Below are 17,658 nucleotides of genomic sequence, written 5' to 3'. Positions count from 1 at the left end.
CATTCCTGTGGCATGTTTTCCTGCTCTGGTTTAGATAACATCGCACCGACGCGGCGTTTGCCGAAGCAACCTAAGTGTCCTACGACGCACCACCCGTAGCGATTTAGCCCCTAGGATACGGATGGCATTGCTTAATGTCTGGTCACTGGTCAATAAGACTTTTCTCTTAAATGACTTCCTCTCCACTAATGGGCTTGATGCTTTATTCCTGACTGAAACCTGGATTCATCCTGGTGAGTTTATCCCTTTTACCAAACTTCGTCCATCGGACTGTGTTGCTTTTAGCTCACCAAGGCTTACTGGTAGGGGTGGCGGCGTAGCCTCGGTTTTTAAAAATTCATATGCAGTTCGGCAGCTACCCTCACCTACCTACTCTAGTTATGAAGTCCAGTTATTGGAGATGACTGCATCCACGACCACACTCCGCGTGGTGGTTTACTGACCGCCTAAATATAGCAAATGTTTTATCACGGACTTTGCTGATCTCCTAGGTTCCGTTCTTTTTAAGTATGGTTGTGTTCTCATTGTTGGGGATTTTAACATACACACTTGCTGTAAGGATGACCCATTTGCTAAAGACTTCCTTGCTTTAACTGACTCTTTTAACCTGGCTCAGTGGATTAATGACCCAACCTATGTTAAAAGACATATGTTGCACACTTGGACAAATGACACTTCCAGGCGTGCATGAGTTCAGAATCGTTCTCTTTACTTGCTCATTTGCAACTGCAAATACAAAACACAAGCACTTCAGTTAGCGTAGCTGCACTCTGCAGGCTATCTGTGCAGTAAAACACAGGACAACTTTTCACATAACTACTGAACCTGTATTAACAAAGTACTCATTCACTCAGTATTTTCCTACCAATGTTCATATTACAATATTCTGCACACTCGCATGCTCATCCAACTGGTATTGAAGCACCTGGAGACTACCCTCCCGATCCCCTTATTAATCATTTGCGATGTGATATTCCGTTTAACACCAGTTCAGGTACATCATGTAAATCACAAACTCCGACATTAGCGTTGTGTTCCATTAATGACAGTACCTTACTCTAACACATTTCTCATACATCAACATCATTCTATTCATACATCACATCACTTGTGCTCACCTGCAAATACAAAACACAAGCACTTCAGTTAGCGTAGCTGCACTCTGCAGGCTATCTGTGCAGTAAAACACACAGGACCCCAAAGCTGCCCGATTCAGTGCCTGCGTGAGCACCACCCATGGGAATCATCATTAACCAGAATATTCTAGCTGGATTGCCAGTGAGCACAGTATGTACAGAAATAGTAATAAAGAATTGAATGCATAACGTAACAATGATAAGAATGCATGAAATTATGGAGAGGGGGGGGGGCAATATCTATTACCATACTTCTATCTGTGTCCACCCATTACATGAGTCCCACACTCTCCCCTCCAAAAATGAATGTCGTCCCGACATTAGAGATTTCCCAGAATACATGTCTTCAACAGAAGGTCACAGCAGTAGCTTCACTGGGAGTCAACCTCTAACGATACTTTCTGTCCGGTAACAGTCTTTGGCATGACATACATCTCCCCCTTTATGTCATGTACCAGCAACAGACACTACTGGCCAGGCAATGTCTGTAAAGTCTCTCCGCCACTCAGGCGTGCTCTGTATCAGACTGAAGGTGTAGACCTAACACTCTACCATGTAACCTTTTACTCAGACAAACATTTACTGCTGTATATCTCACATACAAGCCAGTATCTCTTTATGTGTAGCTAGTCTGGTTCTGGTACTCACTGTTTAACTCATGTGAACTATTAAACTAATATATGCAGTTGTTGCTCTGTCAAATCTGCTCTTCTTAACATTTGCTACTGTGAACACTTCCCTTTCTGTTTAAACTGTCACCACAGTAAACTCAACATGTGACAATGAACTTAGATTTTTTTTTTTTTTTTTTTTTTTAGCTGTGGACATCATTTGTGTCTGTTTATGACTGACGGCTGACCTAAGGTGTCATACGTGAGTGTCTTGGGTGGATTTCTGCATCGAAAAGGATACTTTCTTGTGGGAACTGGCTGTGAGTTGGGCTCTCCCTCGTCTTCTTCATCAGATGACAACACCTGTTCTTGACTTCTTCCGTTCTCCTCCCCAGACAGCTCACTTCGCCCTACCTCCTCCTCCTCTGCACTTGACTCCAGTCCACCTTTCTCACCCTCGTCTAGGCACTCGCTGCTGACACCACCACTTGACAGTTCTCCGTTAGCTTCTTCTGGCTGGAACTCCTCTGCCTCTGCCCTCAGCTGACTTCTGATCTGGGTGGGTGATTCTGCAGATTGTGTGGTGATAATTCCCCAGTCACCCTCATCCTCTGAACTGCTGTCGTGGTCACTCTCCTGCTGCTTTTCTTGGGTCTTTCCTTTTCTTTGTTGTTTGGCATCCTCCTTCCCATTCTTGTTTTTCTCCAGCTTCTCCTCCTGAACGGGGAGAAAGTCACAGGGCAGTAGGAGGTTCCTGTGCAGAACTCTCACTTTCCCTGGTCCTCTCTCTGGCTGTACGGCATAGACAGGGCTGTCTTTGTGCTTTCTTTCTAACACAATATGTACTCGCTCCTCCCAGTAAGACCTTAGCTTTCCGGGCCCACCCCGGTCTCTGAAGTTCCGTACTAGCACTCGACATCCCGGTTGCAGTTCAACTCCATGAGCCTTCCGATCGTACTGCCTTTTCGCTCTGTTCCTCTCTTTCTGAGCTGTTTCTGATGCCAATCTGTATGCCTCTTGCATCCTACTTCTCCACTTACGGACATAATCACTGTGAGAAGAACTCTGGTCACCTGGAACCAGGCCAAACATGATGTCCACTGGTAGGCGGGGGTTTCTGCCATAGAGAAGATAATATGGGGCATATCCTGTTGCTTCACTCCGTGTGCAGTTATACGCATGCACCACTTTGCTCAAGGAGTTTTTCCAGTCTGCCTTGGCTTCCTCTGCCAGGCTCCTCAACATGGAAAGGAGTGTCCGATTAAACCTCTCCACCTGACCGTTCCCCGCTGCATGGTAAGGTGTTGTGCGTGACCCCTGGATTCCACAGTACCTTTCCAGGGTGGCAAACAGCTGGTTCTCAAACTCCTTTCCCTGATCATGATGTAACTGGGCAGGGAATCCAAATTTGAGCACAAAATCTCCAAAAACCTTTTCTGCTGCTGTTCTTGCTGACTTGTTGGTGCATGCGTATGCCTGTGCAAACCGGGTGAAATGATCCATCACGACTAGAATGTACTCATATCCTCCTTTACAACTCTCCAGATGCAGGAAGTCTATTGAGACCATCTCAAAAGGGTATGTGGTGACAATGTTGACCAACGGTGCTCTGGTTGGTTTGCCTGGACGTTTCCGTTTCAAGCAACTGCACACCTTGGTCACATAATGTTCCACATGTCTTTGCATATGTGGCCAATAGAATCGATCACGGACCAAGGCGAGTGTCCGCTCCACTCCGAGATGTCCCATCTCCTCATGGAGCTCCTTGTACACCAGCTGATGGAATTTTGTGGGTAACACTAGCTGAGCTCGAGCAGAGGATTTCCTGTACAGGATGTTGTCTTTGTCAAGGTACAGCTTACTCTTTTCCCGGCTTAGAACTGAAGTGTGTTCACCCCTGTCTCTTCCTCTCCGAGGAGGCCATTGTCCTGTCATAACATATTCTCGCACCCTGCCAATGACTGGATCATCCTCCTGTGCTTTCTTTAGTGTCTCTTTGGAGATCTGTGTCACTGGGGCCATTACTCGTTCATGCTCTACATCAGCACATGCTGTGGTTATGGTAGCCAGACACATCCATGGCTCATGTTCACGGAATTTCAGCTGAAGCGCCTGTGTCGCAGGTGTGATTACCTCTGGTTTCATTTCCTGTGAGCATGTGCGCATGTACTCCTCCATGTCTAGTGGCATCCGCGATAACCCGTCAGCATCGCCATTAGCCCTTCCCGGCCGATACTTGATTGAGAAGTTAAAATCGGCTAGCTCAGCAACCCACCGGTGTGTTGTAGCATTTAACTTCGCTGTAGTCAGGACATAGGTCAACGGATTGTTGTCCGTATACACAGTGAAAGAAGGTGCGTAATACAGATACTCCCGAAATCTCTCACAGATTGCCCACTTCATTGCTAGAAACTCTAGCTTTCCAGAGTGGAGGTGGTAGTTAGTTTCTGGAGCTGTTAGAGTTCTCGACCCATACCCAATGACAACCAGTTTGCCCTGCTGTCTCTGGTACAGGACTGCACCAAGCCCTTCTTGAGAGGCATCACAGTGCAGCACAAATGGTCTTTCGAAGTCAGGGTATGCCAGAAGTGGTGGACTCAGCAGGTGTTCTATAAGCTGACATAGCACTGCCTGGTGTTGTTCCGTCCATGTGATTGGCTGGCTTGAGTGGAGTTGGTCTGGTTTCTTCCGCTGTCCTTTGTGCCTGGTTACCGTTGATCTTCTGTCAGTAATCACTTGAATCTTTCCGGTCGATAGCAGCTGGTATAGTGGCTTGGCAGTGCGTGAGAAGTTTGGAATGTAGGGGCGATAGTATGACAGGAAACCTAGCATTTTCCTTAGGTCTCCCACAGTCTCAGGTTTGCGGTTTTTTAGTGCTTGCACTGGTGCCAGTTCAGCAGGGTCCATGCAGTAGCCATCTTTGGATACAATCTTTCCCAGGAATTTCACCTTGTCCTTGAACACTTCACACTTTTTGGGGGTTAACTTCACCCCGTGCGCTTGATAGCGGCGCAGGACCTCCCTCAGATCACGCAGGTGGTCCTCAAATGATCTGCTGTGGACCAAATTGTCATCCAGATATGGCTGAGATATTTCATCCCTCAAGCCTGCAAGGCACTCTTCCATACTGCGCTGGAACTCTGCTGGAGCCGAGGACAAACCAAAGGGAATCCTTACCCACTCATATAAGCCCCAAGGTGTGATAAAGGCTGTGAGGGGTCTGCTACTTTCCTCCAGGAAACCCTGGTGGTACGCCTTGCCCTGGTCCAACACTGAGAACCATGCACTCCCAGTCAGGCTGTTTAACATGTCTTGAACACGAGGGATGGGGTGACGGTCAGGAATGGATTTCCGGTTCAACTCACGGTAATCCACGCAGAGACGCAGACTTCCATCCTTCTTGCGCACGCAGACGATGGGTGATGAGTAGGGGGATCGGGATTTCTGAATCCATCCTCTGTTCAACAGGTCCTCCAAATACTCCTTCACCTCCTTGTGGAGTGGCTTGGGGACTGAGATGTATGTGCGTCTTACTGGGGTTGTGTCATTCAATCTGATCTTTAACTTCAGGGAGGGGATGCATCCCACATCGCTCTCATCTTTTGAAAATGCAGCACACTCTTCACGCAGGACTTTTCTCACCTGCTCCTGCTGATCAGGGGTCAGGTGATTAACTGACACAGGTGGGTCCCATAAATCTTGGCTGCAACTGCCCACCTCTTCATACTCCCCTTTGTGCTGTTCTGGGGCGCTGACGGTGCTCCCTGTGTTTTCACTAGCACACATCAACTTGCCCATGTTTTCAGCACTTACTGGTCTCACGTCTACTGGGTAAATAGCCTTCACTTGCTGTAGTCGTCCCAACACTGCATGAGGGAGGAGGATGATGTCATGGCTGCCGTCATTCGTGACCGGAATAACCACCCTGGACCGGGTTCCCCTCTGCAGGCCAATGACAGTTTCATTCAGGTTAACTCCCTCTGGTAGTTTTGAAATGTCCTCTGGTTCAAAAAGAACCTCCTGTTTCAGAGGGAGGGGACCTGTCCTCACACTGCACTTAACCTCCCTGCTTTGTCCAGCTGGAATCACTATCTTTTGTCTCCCAACTTTCACCACACCCTCCTCATCATTTTTGTAGCAGCGCTGCACGATGTTAATTAGCACTTCCGCTTTCTTACAATCAATTGAGAAGGCTTCCTTTACCACAGCAGGTGTAATGTCTGGATGCTGTGCCATTCCATCCTTTACAAAATGCTCAATCACATTATAGCCAATGATAGGTGGCTCTGCTACTCCTGGCTCTTTTGAGACAAGCACGGGGACAACTAACTCTGGCTGTGGATCTCTAGTTGACCCCAGTCTAAATTTTAGCTCAACCCAACCTGCGAAGGGTATGGGTGTTTGGTTCGCTGCTTTGCCCACCAGAGCCTCATCCTCACCTAGGAGTTCACTTGTGCTTCTCAGTTGGATATGTGGAAAGCAGGACTTCCTCCAGTTCTCATTAATGATAGTCACCTGTGAACCCGTATCCCACAATGCTTGTGTTTCTACCCCTTCAAAGAAACAATCCACCATACACTTCTTCCCGATCAGGGCTCTCAGCTTAGCCTGACAGCGTAGTGAGAGATGACTGGCATACGTGGCACCCACAGTCTCTTTAGCCTTGCCACTCTGCTCTAATTCTGCCTCCAGCTGTCTTATTCGATTCCAAAGCAGTTCATGCAACTTGTCGTCTGCTTCAGCATGGATGGGAATTAATGATTTGGGAGGGGCGATGGTCTGGATTGCCGCTTGAGTGCCCTCCGATCTTTCTGCTGCCCCCCTTCGCCCTCTACAGCCTCTGGAGAGGTGTCCTGTCTGGCCACACTTGAAGCAGTGTTCACACCCATCATTGGTTCCCTGCTCCTGGCATGCCTTACATCCCCTCCTCCCACTGGTTCTTAGTGGGCGAGTGGGGCCTTGAGGGGTGGTGATGCTCCTCCTTAATTCAGCCATCTCCTCTCTCAGCAGCCTGACCGTTTCATGCAGCTCTGACTCTCGGGAAGCAGCTACAACAGGTGTTCTGCGGCTCTTGGGTTTCACCACTTCAGCTGATTGCTCTTGAGTCCCCAACCTAGTTTCGGCTACACCCAGACCCAATTGACTGGCTGGCCTTTCTGTCTGGAGTTCATTTACTTTTACAGATTTGCTGCCAGTAGTTTTCTTTTGCTTCAATTGCCTTTCTGATTCAACACTAGCTGCTTCATTCATCTTATCAATGAGGGTTTCATCTGTCACCCGAGGGTCATCCAGATAGGGCTTGAGCTGAAACTTGATAGGGTCACTCAGTAGCCCAGTACTAACCGACCTCAAGAATTTCTTCTGGATGAGCTCAGGGCTGTATTGTTCATCGGACCCTGTGTCTTCCGATGCGAGCAACAGCCTCTCTTTTAACTCAATTGCTCTGAAGAGGAAGTTTTGGGGAGACTCACGGCTGTCTTGTGTGACGTTCACTAGTCTGTGATACAAATCTGTGGTGCTGTCTTCTTTAAAATGTCCCTTCAATATGGCCTTCAATTGGGGAAGGGTGAGGTCACGTTTTATCTCAAGCATGTCTCTAAGACTCAAACCTGGGCTGACAGACTTCACCACAGCCTCTATAACCTCCGCTTCACTGTGTCCTTTGTTCAGACCTCTGTCGATCTGATGCATCAGGTTGGTGTATGAGAGTCTGTCCTTTTGGCCCTTTTCCCCAATTTGACCACAGATCTTGAATTCCCTCCTTATCGTCACTTCCGAAAGGCGGTTGGCTGCGACAGGAAACACATTTTGTGAGGTGGTTGGCTGACTTGGTGGTGTCCTCTCCACCCTTTCACTCAGCCTCCTAATTTCTTCCTGCAGCGCTTCGCTGTTTCTCTGGAGCTGTGCGTATCTCTCTGCTAAATTAATGTCTTCCCTTGTTTCCTGAGTTCCTTGTGGCGAGCTTGTTGTATTTCCTCCACTTTCTGTGTTTCTGGTGCTCCCTATCGCTGGGTCGACACTTTCTAACATTTTCTTTAGATAGTAGAGTGCAACATCCTGCTCTTCATCATTAATAACCTTGTCCATAGATTCTGTAATTAATTTTATTAACGCTCGTCTTGTTGTGACATTTCCACTAGGGATTTTAGCTTCAGCACACACCTCTTTGAGTTGGTCGAGTTGTAGGTTCCAGAGTGTTTGGGACACAGTCTCTGCCAGCTCCTCGAGGTCCATCGTGGTTGCTGTAGCCACGCCCCTTCCTTAATTTCATCAGGCTGGACACAACGTTAATAATCCCAGCGGTGCCTCCAATATTTGTTGCACATGTGACCAAGTGGTCGGCGGGGTTAAATAAAAGGAAATAAAATGACAACGCCACCTAGGGGATTTTCACCCCTAGGAAATATATTTAAGAAAAATAGATAAAAGGAATAAAAAGAGGCCGCACAGATTCAAGGATGCACTCCGAGGCAGGTTGGCTCCAATATTAAAACAGTTTATTTATAATAAGAATAAATAAAATATTAGAAACCAAAATGTAGCGTCATTGTTGACAGTGTCTTAAAGCGAAAATAAAACAAACATGGAACTTGGACTTACCAGCAGCCGTGGACCCAAAAGAAAATCACACAAAACGAAAATCACTGCAGCCCACCCGGTGCTGTACAAAAGAAAGTGTGAAAACGACCCACCACCTGAGGTCCCAGGGCCACTGGCACGTCCTTCATCCACTGAAATAAAACACAGAAGTATGTTAACAGGATAAAAGGGACACTGAGCGTCTGGCTCGCTACAGATAATAAAAAAAAAACTAAAACACACTTTAATAACTTTAATAAAAGAAACCACACACACGCACACACACCACAATGGAAGGCTTATGCCCCACGGGTCCACTCGTACTGGTAATAGTCGTCCCAGACTCAATTGCCAGCTGGTCTGGCTCCCCACAGGCTAAGACCAGCAACGGAGGCAATTTAAAATTCCCGGCACGACACTCGGGCAAAGGATTGCTTCAGCCCGATCACAGAAGCGTGGGCACACGCCACAGTTCAGAAATAAAATAAAATAAAACCAGGCGAACCAGGAAATGGTAGGCCTACTTAATAAAACCAAATAAGACACGATAAAACAATTCAAAACCAGGCAAGACAAGACAGCAGGCTCCACTGAGGAGGAGCCCTCACAACAACGGCTAGGCAGGTGTCTTGATTCTTCACTTAAGGCTGTGTGAGTTGCCACGGAGGTGAAGGCAGCGATCACACCCTAAAACAGACAAATATAACCTTAGCCTCTTGTAGTGGTGAACACTAATAAAAATAGTTTGAACAGCTTACCCCAGGACCGGAGGCGTTATACTCTCACTGGCGGGGGAAATCACACAAGCACCTCTCTTCGCAACGCCGGAATAAAACAACCTGCCGCGCTACAACAGGCCGCAAAACTATTACTATGCATTCCAATACTGAGAGGGAATCTGAGGTTAAGCGAGAGCATACCTGTGGCTGTCATATGATCTACTCTTGCCGATCAGTCCGTCGCAGAGTGTCAGCATTTACTGCTGCTTTGCGCTGAATGCATGGGAGGAATAATCCAAAGAAGCACCGGCTTGGCTTTATACCTGGTGCCAGCCTGCAATCAATATGCAGGTGGGTTCCCAATTGACCTAGTTTTGCAGTAAGAGCGAGCGCAGGAGAGAGCGACAGCAGTAGAGCGAGCGAGCGAGAGAGAGAAAAGAAAGGCGAGTAGCCCATCCGGCTACATCTACCCCCCCTTTTTGTATTGGCGCCCCGACAATAACTCAAGAAACCTAACACCATGGCCTGAATACGGCAAGCTGCGCATTAGCGACTGGTGCAGATTCAACAGGACGTGGCAAGTGATGTACATTCGAGTGCTGACCAGCTGTTGAACGTGCTGTTCTCCGCAAGTGTGACCCACTCACCTCAGACTGTTCAACAGAGCCTGAGGAAGAACCTGGGGGAGCAGAGGTCGAGGGTGCTACAATCACACTGGGAGTAGACCTGAGCTCCACCGATGGAACTCTAGAGGCATCAGAAGATGACGCCACAGGTTGTGAAGGTACCTCAGGGACAAGGAGCCACAACTCATCATCACTCAGAGAGGTCCGCTCTGAGTCAGCAGGCACAGGCGGGGGTGGAGCCTGTGGACCAGGTGCAGGAGGCCCCGGGCTGACCTGTGCCTTCAACATGTCGCGATGGACATGTCGAACCTTCTCCAAATCTCCCACGGGGGCAATGGTATAAACAGCCCCATTCTCTTGGGGTGCCCTCAACACCTGATAGACCACAGAGCTCCATAGGTCCTGGATCTTGTGCCGACCCCGGGCGCTGTGATCTCGAAGATACACCAGCTGACCGACCTTTAAAGGAACAGGGTGGACTCTCTGGTCATGGCGCTCCTTGCGACGGTCAGCAGCCAACGACAACCGTGCCCGAGCTCCCTCAAAAGCCACCATTAACCTGGCTTGATGCTCGGCCACCCAGTCCTGAACCTCTCCAGGCACTGGGTCCTGAACCCGGCCTAGAAGGAAATCAATAGGCAGCCTAGGATCCCTGCCAAACATCAGGAAAAAGGGCGACTCTCCAGTGCCCTGATGGGGCGTGCTATTATAGCAAAAGAGCACGTGTGGTAAGCATGCAGCCCAGTTGCGTTTCCGAGATGATGGCAGGGTCCGAAGGAGGTTATGGAGGGTTCGGTTAAACCGTTCACACTGCCCATTACCCGCTGGGTGGTAAGGGGTTGTACGGGACTTGGCTACCCGATACAACTCACATAGCTGTTGCATCACCAAACTCTCAAAGTTTCTACCCTGGTCAGAGTGGAGGCGGCTAGGAACGCCAAACTTGAAAAACCACTCTGTTAATAGGGCCTGGGCCACAGTAGAGGCCCGCTGGTCCCGGGTAGGGACTGCAACAGTGTATTTGCTAAAAACGTCAGTCATAACCAAGACGTTTTCAACTCCACTACGGGAAGGTTCCAACACGGTGAAGTCTATGGCCAGGATCTCATTTGGCCTAGACGCCAACAGGTGACCCATATAACTATGAGACCCCAACTCTGAGTCCTTTGCGACCTGACAGCGTTCACAACGCTGGACCCATTGCTTGATGTCAGACGACATCCCGGGCCAATAGCAACGCTGCCTGACCAGTTCGGTGGTACGCTCAATACCTTGGTGCCCATGGTCCTGGTGCAGCTGCCTCAAGGTCTCAGGCTTCAGAGCCTCTGGAAGAACAAGTTGGAGGGCTTCCTCACCTCCACCCGGACGCAAAATACGGCGATAAAGGATGCCATCCTTCTCCACCAGACGATCCCACTGACGCAGCAGAACCATGACTGGTTTGGGGAGCTGACTCCTTTCCACCGAAGAGGGCGGGGACTGCCTCCTCCAGTATACCAAGAAATCCTTGAGGAGGGGATCAGCCTCCTGCAAAGCACGAATATCCCCTGGAGAATGAGACGGAAAGGCCCCAATCTCCGACTGAGTAACAGCGGGCAGCACTGCTGGACACGGAGCCTGCTGAAGCGAAGTGGGGATGGGAGTCCCAGGCAACACGCCCTCGGCCAGGCTGGAGCTCGTCTCATACTGTCGGGAGAGAGCATCAGCATTCCTATTACTGCGGCCTGAGCGATACTTAATCTCAAAGTCGAATGCCGCCAGCTGGGAGGCCCACCTCTGCTCGGTGGCACCCAGCTTAGCTGAAGAGAGGTAACTGAGTGGGTTGTTATCAGTGTAAACCACACACTTGTGCCCCAGCAAGTACTCCCGGAACTTCTCGGCCATGGCCCACTTGAGCGCAAGAAACTCCAGCTTCATAGAGCTGTAATTGTCCATATTGCGCTCATGGGGCCGGAGACCTCGACTGGCATAAGCCACTGGCCGGACAGCACCCTCTACTTCTTGGGAGAGGACTGCACCCAAGCCACTGTGACTGGCGTCAATCTCCAATATGAATGGACGTGTGAAATCAGCATACGCCAGCACAGGGGCAGACACAAGTTTGGCTTTCAGGGCCTCAAAACTCTCCTCACACTGAGGTGTCCAGATAGCACTCAAACTCTGTCCCGAGCCCTTCTTTGTCTTGGTGCCAGCCAATTTAGCCACCACTTGATGCAGGGGAGCCGCCAATGTGGCAAACCCCTCCACAAAGCGCCGATAATAGCTGGCGAAACCCAAAAAGGATCGCAACTCTGACACGGAACGAGGACACTGCCACTTGGCTACTGCGTCAACCTTGGCTGGATCTGTGGAGACACCCTCACAAGAGATTACATGGCCCAAGTAGTTAACCTTCTGCTGGAAAAAGGCACACTTTTCTAGCTTAGCCTTGAGCCCCTCTTGCTGCAGCCTTTTCATCACCATCTCTAGCCGTTGCAGATGCTGAGAAACGGACGAGGAAAACACAATGATGTCGTCCAGGTACAGCAGTAGCGACTGACACTGCTGATCCCCGAACATCCGCTGCATTAGGCGCTGAAAAGTACCAGGAGCATTGCACAGCCCGAATGGCATTCGATTCCATTCGAACAGGCCAAACGGCGTGCAAAAAGCGGTCTTAGGCTTATCCTGCTCAGAGACTGGCACCTGGTTGTACCCACTGGCCAGGTCGATGGTAGAAAACCAGCGTGCGCCAGCAAGGGCATCCAGACTTTCCTCAATGCGAGGTAGCGGGAAGGCGTCCTTCCTCGTTTTGCTATTCAGCAAACGATAGTCAACGCACAAACGGAGACTTCCATCCTTCTTGCGGACCAACACGATGGGGGAGGCATACGGACTGCTACTCTCCCTAATTACCTGGGCCTCCAATAGCTGATTGATATGGGCCCTGACGGCCTCATAATCAGAAGGAGGAATCCGCCTATACCTCTGCCGGACGGGTACGTCATCAAGCAGAGGTATATCGTGCGAGATAAGGTTCGTGCAGCCCAAGTCTCCCTCATGAGTGGAGAAAACAGAGCGGTACTTCTGCAAAAGTAACCGTACCTCATGTTGCTCTGACTCAATGAGAGCAGACAGGTCAATCGCATCCACCATGTCTTGAGCAGGGCTGCTGGTTGTATGGGAGGAAACTGTAATGGGAAAAGAGTGTTCCTCGCTAACACCAGCAGGGAGGCTAACAACAGTAGCTTGGCTGATCACTCCTAAATGGGTCCGTGGGTGGAGGACAGCTTCCGCTGTTCCCACATTAGTGACTGGGATATAGGCAACACCCTTATCCACCTGGACCAAACATGGAGAGGCCAGCAACCCAACTGGCAGCCCGGACTCAGGAGGCTCGAAAAGCACAGACTGGCCTGACAACTGCTGTGAACAAGTGGTGGCCACCAGCTGCATGACACCACCAGGTATCCGCACGGCCCGCGGGCCCTGTACCTTGACGGTACCAGCACGGTCCTCTGGGGCTTGGGCTGCAGACTGGTGACACTGATGTAAGGCCTCCAAAACTGGTCTCGGTGCTTGTGACACAGAAGGAGAATTAAACAAGGAGCCACCGAAAGCCCCGAACAGCTCTTGATAACAGCGACGGATGACATTCATTCCTAAAATACCAGGAACAGAGGGCGTGGCACCAGGAGGGTCCTTCACTATGAGGATCCCACAAGAGGGCATTTCCTTGCCACACAGGAGTACACTGAGCTCCAAATAGCCAATGTAAGGAATGGCAAGCCCATTGGCAGCCCGAAGCTGTAACCAATGGCATGACTGAAGGCGTTCTTGTCCCCAAGGGGCAAAATGCGTCAAAAAGAAGCTCTCTGTAATGGTGGAAACCATGGAACCAGTATCCACCAAACAAGGGACAGTCACCCCACTAATCAGCACATCCATCTTTGGACACGATGAAATTAACCTGCCAATCCTATCTTTCTGTGAGCCAGTGAACTCCCCACCTGAACTGTGGCTCTGCAGCTCAGAGGGTTTTAGTTTCCCGACTGGGTAGCGGAAAGGTGATTGCCAACTGCCGTACGAGGAGGGCCTGAATCAGAACCTGCTCTGGTGCGGCGTGAAACCCGCTCCCCAGTGCACTCCCTAGCAAAGTGTCCTGGCTGCTGACACCGGCGACAAATCACCGAGCCAGCCCGTGAAGGCCGAACACCTCTTCGGGGGTTCTGTAAAGAAACCACTGTCTCAGTGAGCTGATTTAACTGCTCTTGCTGGCGCTTTAAGAGTTCCTTTAGCTCATGCCACTCAGACTCGGGCATACCAACAGGAGCAGACCTAGGGCTAGTGCGCACCCCACACTGGAAACCATACGCTGATGGGTGGGAATAGCCACGGTCGCGAACACCGCCTGAAAACCCTTCTCTTTCCCATCTAATTGCTTCCCCACGCACCTCTAACAAGGTGGCAGTAGGCACACGGCGAACATATTGTTTAAGCTCTCTGCGGAGAGCACTGTCAGCAACATGTTCTACAAACTGGTCTCGGAGCAACACCTCTGCATTACGCATGCCATCAGGTGCACTTTGTTTCACTTGCTCCATCAAAGCCATTAGCGCCAAGGAAAACTCCTGCAAAGTCTCTCCCTCCCGCTGTCTCCTCGAAAAGAAAGCCTGCTGCAGAGTGACATAGGACTGCGCATTACCATACAGTTCCTTTAAAATAGTCAACACCCGAGCAGGATCCCCTCGCTCTGAATTAGGGCGAAATTTGATCTCCTCCCTTGCTTCTCCCTCTAAATGGTCAAAAATAAAGAAGGCTTGATCAGCAACAGACAGGTGCCGGGCACGCATGCACGCTTGAACCTCTTCAACCCATTCAGATATATTGATGCCTGTTCTGCCATTAAACATGGGACATTTACGGTCCCTAGGCACCACCACCAAACGCTCTGTGACAGCGGCCTGGCTACCAACATTTGGTATGCAACCAGCTGGTGCGAAGGAGGCCGACGCAGCACCACCACCAGACTCCAGCACAGCGCCTCTATCCCGGCGCAATTGCTCATTATCTGCTTTTAACTGTGCTACCAAGTCTCTAAGTTGCTGCAATTCTTCCTCCATAATAAATTTTAGACCAAAACAGGGAAAATTATATCAGCAAGGTGCTAAAATCCTATTACTCTTCCTCCTAAACCTGGATACTGCTGTCTTGTCTATAATCACACTTAAAAAGAAATAGAGCCTTCAAACAGGTAAACTATGCTCTACAAAAATAAAACAATTTACAAAACCAAACATCTACCTCAAATGTGCATCCTGTCGACAACGCCAAGTATGTGACCAAGTGGTCGGCGGGGTTAAATAAAAGGAAATAAAATGACAACGCCACCTAGGGGATTTTCACCCCTAGGAAATATATTTAAGAAAAATAGATAAAAGGAATAAAAAGAGGCCGCACAGATTCAAGGATGCACTCCGAGGCAGGTTGGCTCCAATATTAAAACAGTTTATTTATAATAAGAATAAATAAAATATTAGAAACCAAAATGTAGCGTCATTGTTGACAGTGTCTTAAAGCGAAAATAAAACAAACATGGAACTTGGACTTACCAGCAGCCGTGGACCCAAAAGAAAATCACACAAAACGAAAATCACTGCAGCCCACCCGGTGCTGTACAAAAGAAAGTGTGAAAACGACCCACCACCTGAGGTCCCAGGGCCACTGGCACGTCCTTCATCCACTGAAATAAAACACAGAAGTATGTTAACAGGATAAAAGGGACACTGAGCGTCTGGCTCGCTACAGATAATAAAAAAAAAACTAAAACACACTTTAATAACTTTAATAAAAGAAACCACACACACGCACACACACCACAATGGAAGGCTTATGCCCCACGGGTCCACTCGTACTGGTAATAGTCGTCCCAGACTCAATTGCCAGCTGGTCTGGCTCCCCACAGGCTAAGACCAGCAACGGAGGCAATTTAAAATTCCCGGCACGACACTCGGGCAAAGGATTGCTTCAGCCCGATCACAGAAGCGTGGGCACACGCCACAGTTCAGAAATAAAATAAAATAAAACCAGGCGAACCAGGAAATGGTAGGCCTACTTAATAAAACCAAATAAGACACGATAAAACAATTCAAAACCAGGCAAGACAAGACAGCAGGCTCCACTGAGGAGGAGCCCTCACAACAACGGCTAGGCAGGTGTCTTGATTCTTCACTTAAGGCTGTGTGAGTTGCCACGGAGGTGAAGGCAGCGATCACACCCTAAAACAGACAAATATAACCTTAGCCTCTTGTAGTGGTGAACACTAATAAAAATAGTTTGAACAGCTTACCCCAGGACCGGAGGCGTTATACTCTCACTGGCGGGGGAAATCACACAAGCACCTCTCTTCGCAACGCCGGAATAAAACAACCTGCCGCGCTACAACAGGCCGCAAAACTATTACTATGCATTCCAATACTGAGAGGGAATCTGAGGTTAAGCGAGAGCATACCTGTGGCTGTCATATGATCTACTCTTGCCGATCAGTCCGTCGCAGAGTGTCAGCATTTACTGCTGCTTTGCGCTGAATGCATGGGAGGAATAATCCAAAGAAGCACCGGCTTGGCTTTATACCTGGTGCCAGCCTGCAATCAATATGCAGGTGGGTTCCCAATTGACCTAGTTTTGCAGTAAGAGCGAGCGCAGGAGAGAGCGACAGCAGTAGAGCGAGCGAGCGAGAGAGAGAAAAGAAAGGCGAGTAGCCCATCCGGCTACACACACTTGGACAAATGACACTTCCAGGCGTGCATGAGTTCAGAATCGTTCTCTTTACTTGCTCATTTGCAACTGCAAATACAAAACACAAGCACTTCAGTTAGCGTAGCTGCACTCTGCAGGCTATCTGTGCAGTAAAACACAGGACAACTTTTCACATAACTACTGAACCTGTATTAACAAAGTACTCATTCACTCAGTATTTTCCTACCAATGTTCATATTACAATATTCTGCACACTCGCATGCTCATCCAACTGGTATTGAAGCACCTGGAGACTACCCTCCCGATCCCCTTATTAATCATTTGCGATGTGATATTCCGTTTAACACCAGTTCAGGTACATCATGTAAATCACAAACTCCGACATTAGCGTTGTGTTCCATTAATGACAGTACCTTACTCTAACACATTTCTCATACATCAACATCATTCTATTCATACATCACATCACTTGTGCTCACCTGCAAATACAAAACACAAGCACTTCAGTTAGCGTAGCTGCACTCTGCAGGCTATCTGTGCAGTAAAATACACAGGACCCCAAAGCTGCCCGATTCAGTGCCTGCGTGAGCACCACCCATGGGAATCATCATTAACCAGAATATTCTAGCTGGATTGCCAGTGAGCACATTATGTACAGAAATAGTAATAAAGAATTGAATGCATAACGTAACAATGATAAGAATGCATGAAATTATGGAGAGGGGGGGGGGGGGGGGGGGCAATATCTATTACCATACTTCAATCTGTGTCCACCCATTACATGAGTCCCACACATACTTTGGACTTGGTTTTTTCACATGGTCTGGACATTTGTATCAAGGATATAAGTGACGCTGGGATCTCGGATCATTTCCCAGTTATATTTGATACTGGCTTATGCACTAGTGAACTACATCCTGCGGCTCCCCTTCGCCCGCTACGTGTAATTAATGCTGAAGCGGTATCAAACTTTTCTATGTCTTTCTTGGATTCTGCATCTGTCACTCCCGACTGTTGTTCTTTCCGCTCGGTTGATGACTGTGCTAATACCTTGTTATTGTTATTTTCTTCCGTCCTTGATACTGTTGCCCCTATTAAAATGAAGTGCCCTAGAACCTACTCTCAGTGTTTGCTTAATGTCACTACGCGCGCTCTATGTCGCATGTGTCACCGCGCTGAGAGAAGGTGGAAAAAAGATAAACTTCACGTTTCTCACGACATGCTACGGACTAGCCTCTTAAAATTCCAA

General features: G+C 48.9%; 1 protein-coding gene and 1 pseudogene across 1 annotated transcript; one reads left to right on the top strand and one right to left on the bottom strand.

Annotated features, from left to right (window-relative positions):
* LOC134626132 (interferon-induced protein 44-like) overlaps window positions 1-17,658 on the top strand; it is a 109,493-nt pseudogene that overhangs the window by 30,240 nt on the left and 61,595 nt on the right.
* LOC134626721 (uncharacterized) lies at window positions 1,936-13,240 on the bottom strand. The gene is made up of 2 exons (XM_063472660.1): window positions 9,563-13,240; window positions 1,936-7,989 (listed from the first exon to the last, which is right to left on the bottom strand). The coding sequence occupies exons 1-2, from the start codon at window positions 13,104-13,106 to the stop codon at window positions 1,964-1,966; spliced, it is 9,570 nt and encodes a 3,189-aa protein (XP_063328730.1). The 5' UTR covers window positions 13,107-13,240; the 3' UTR covers window positions 1,936-1,963.

This window comes from Pelmatolapia mariae, linkage group LG4 (assembly GCF_036321145.2).
Source record: "Pelmatolapia mariae isolate MD_Pm_ZW linkage group LG4, Pm_UMD_F_2, whole genome shotgun sequence".
NCBI classification, from domain to species: Eukaryota; Metazoa; Chordata; class Actinopteri; order Cichliformes; family Cichlidae; genus Pelmatolapia; species Pelmatolapia mariae.
The sequence above is the reverse complement of the archived record's forward strand: the minus strand, read 5'-3'. Positions and strand labels throughout refer to the sequence as shown.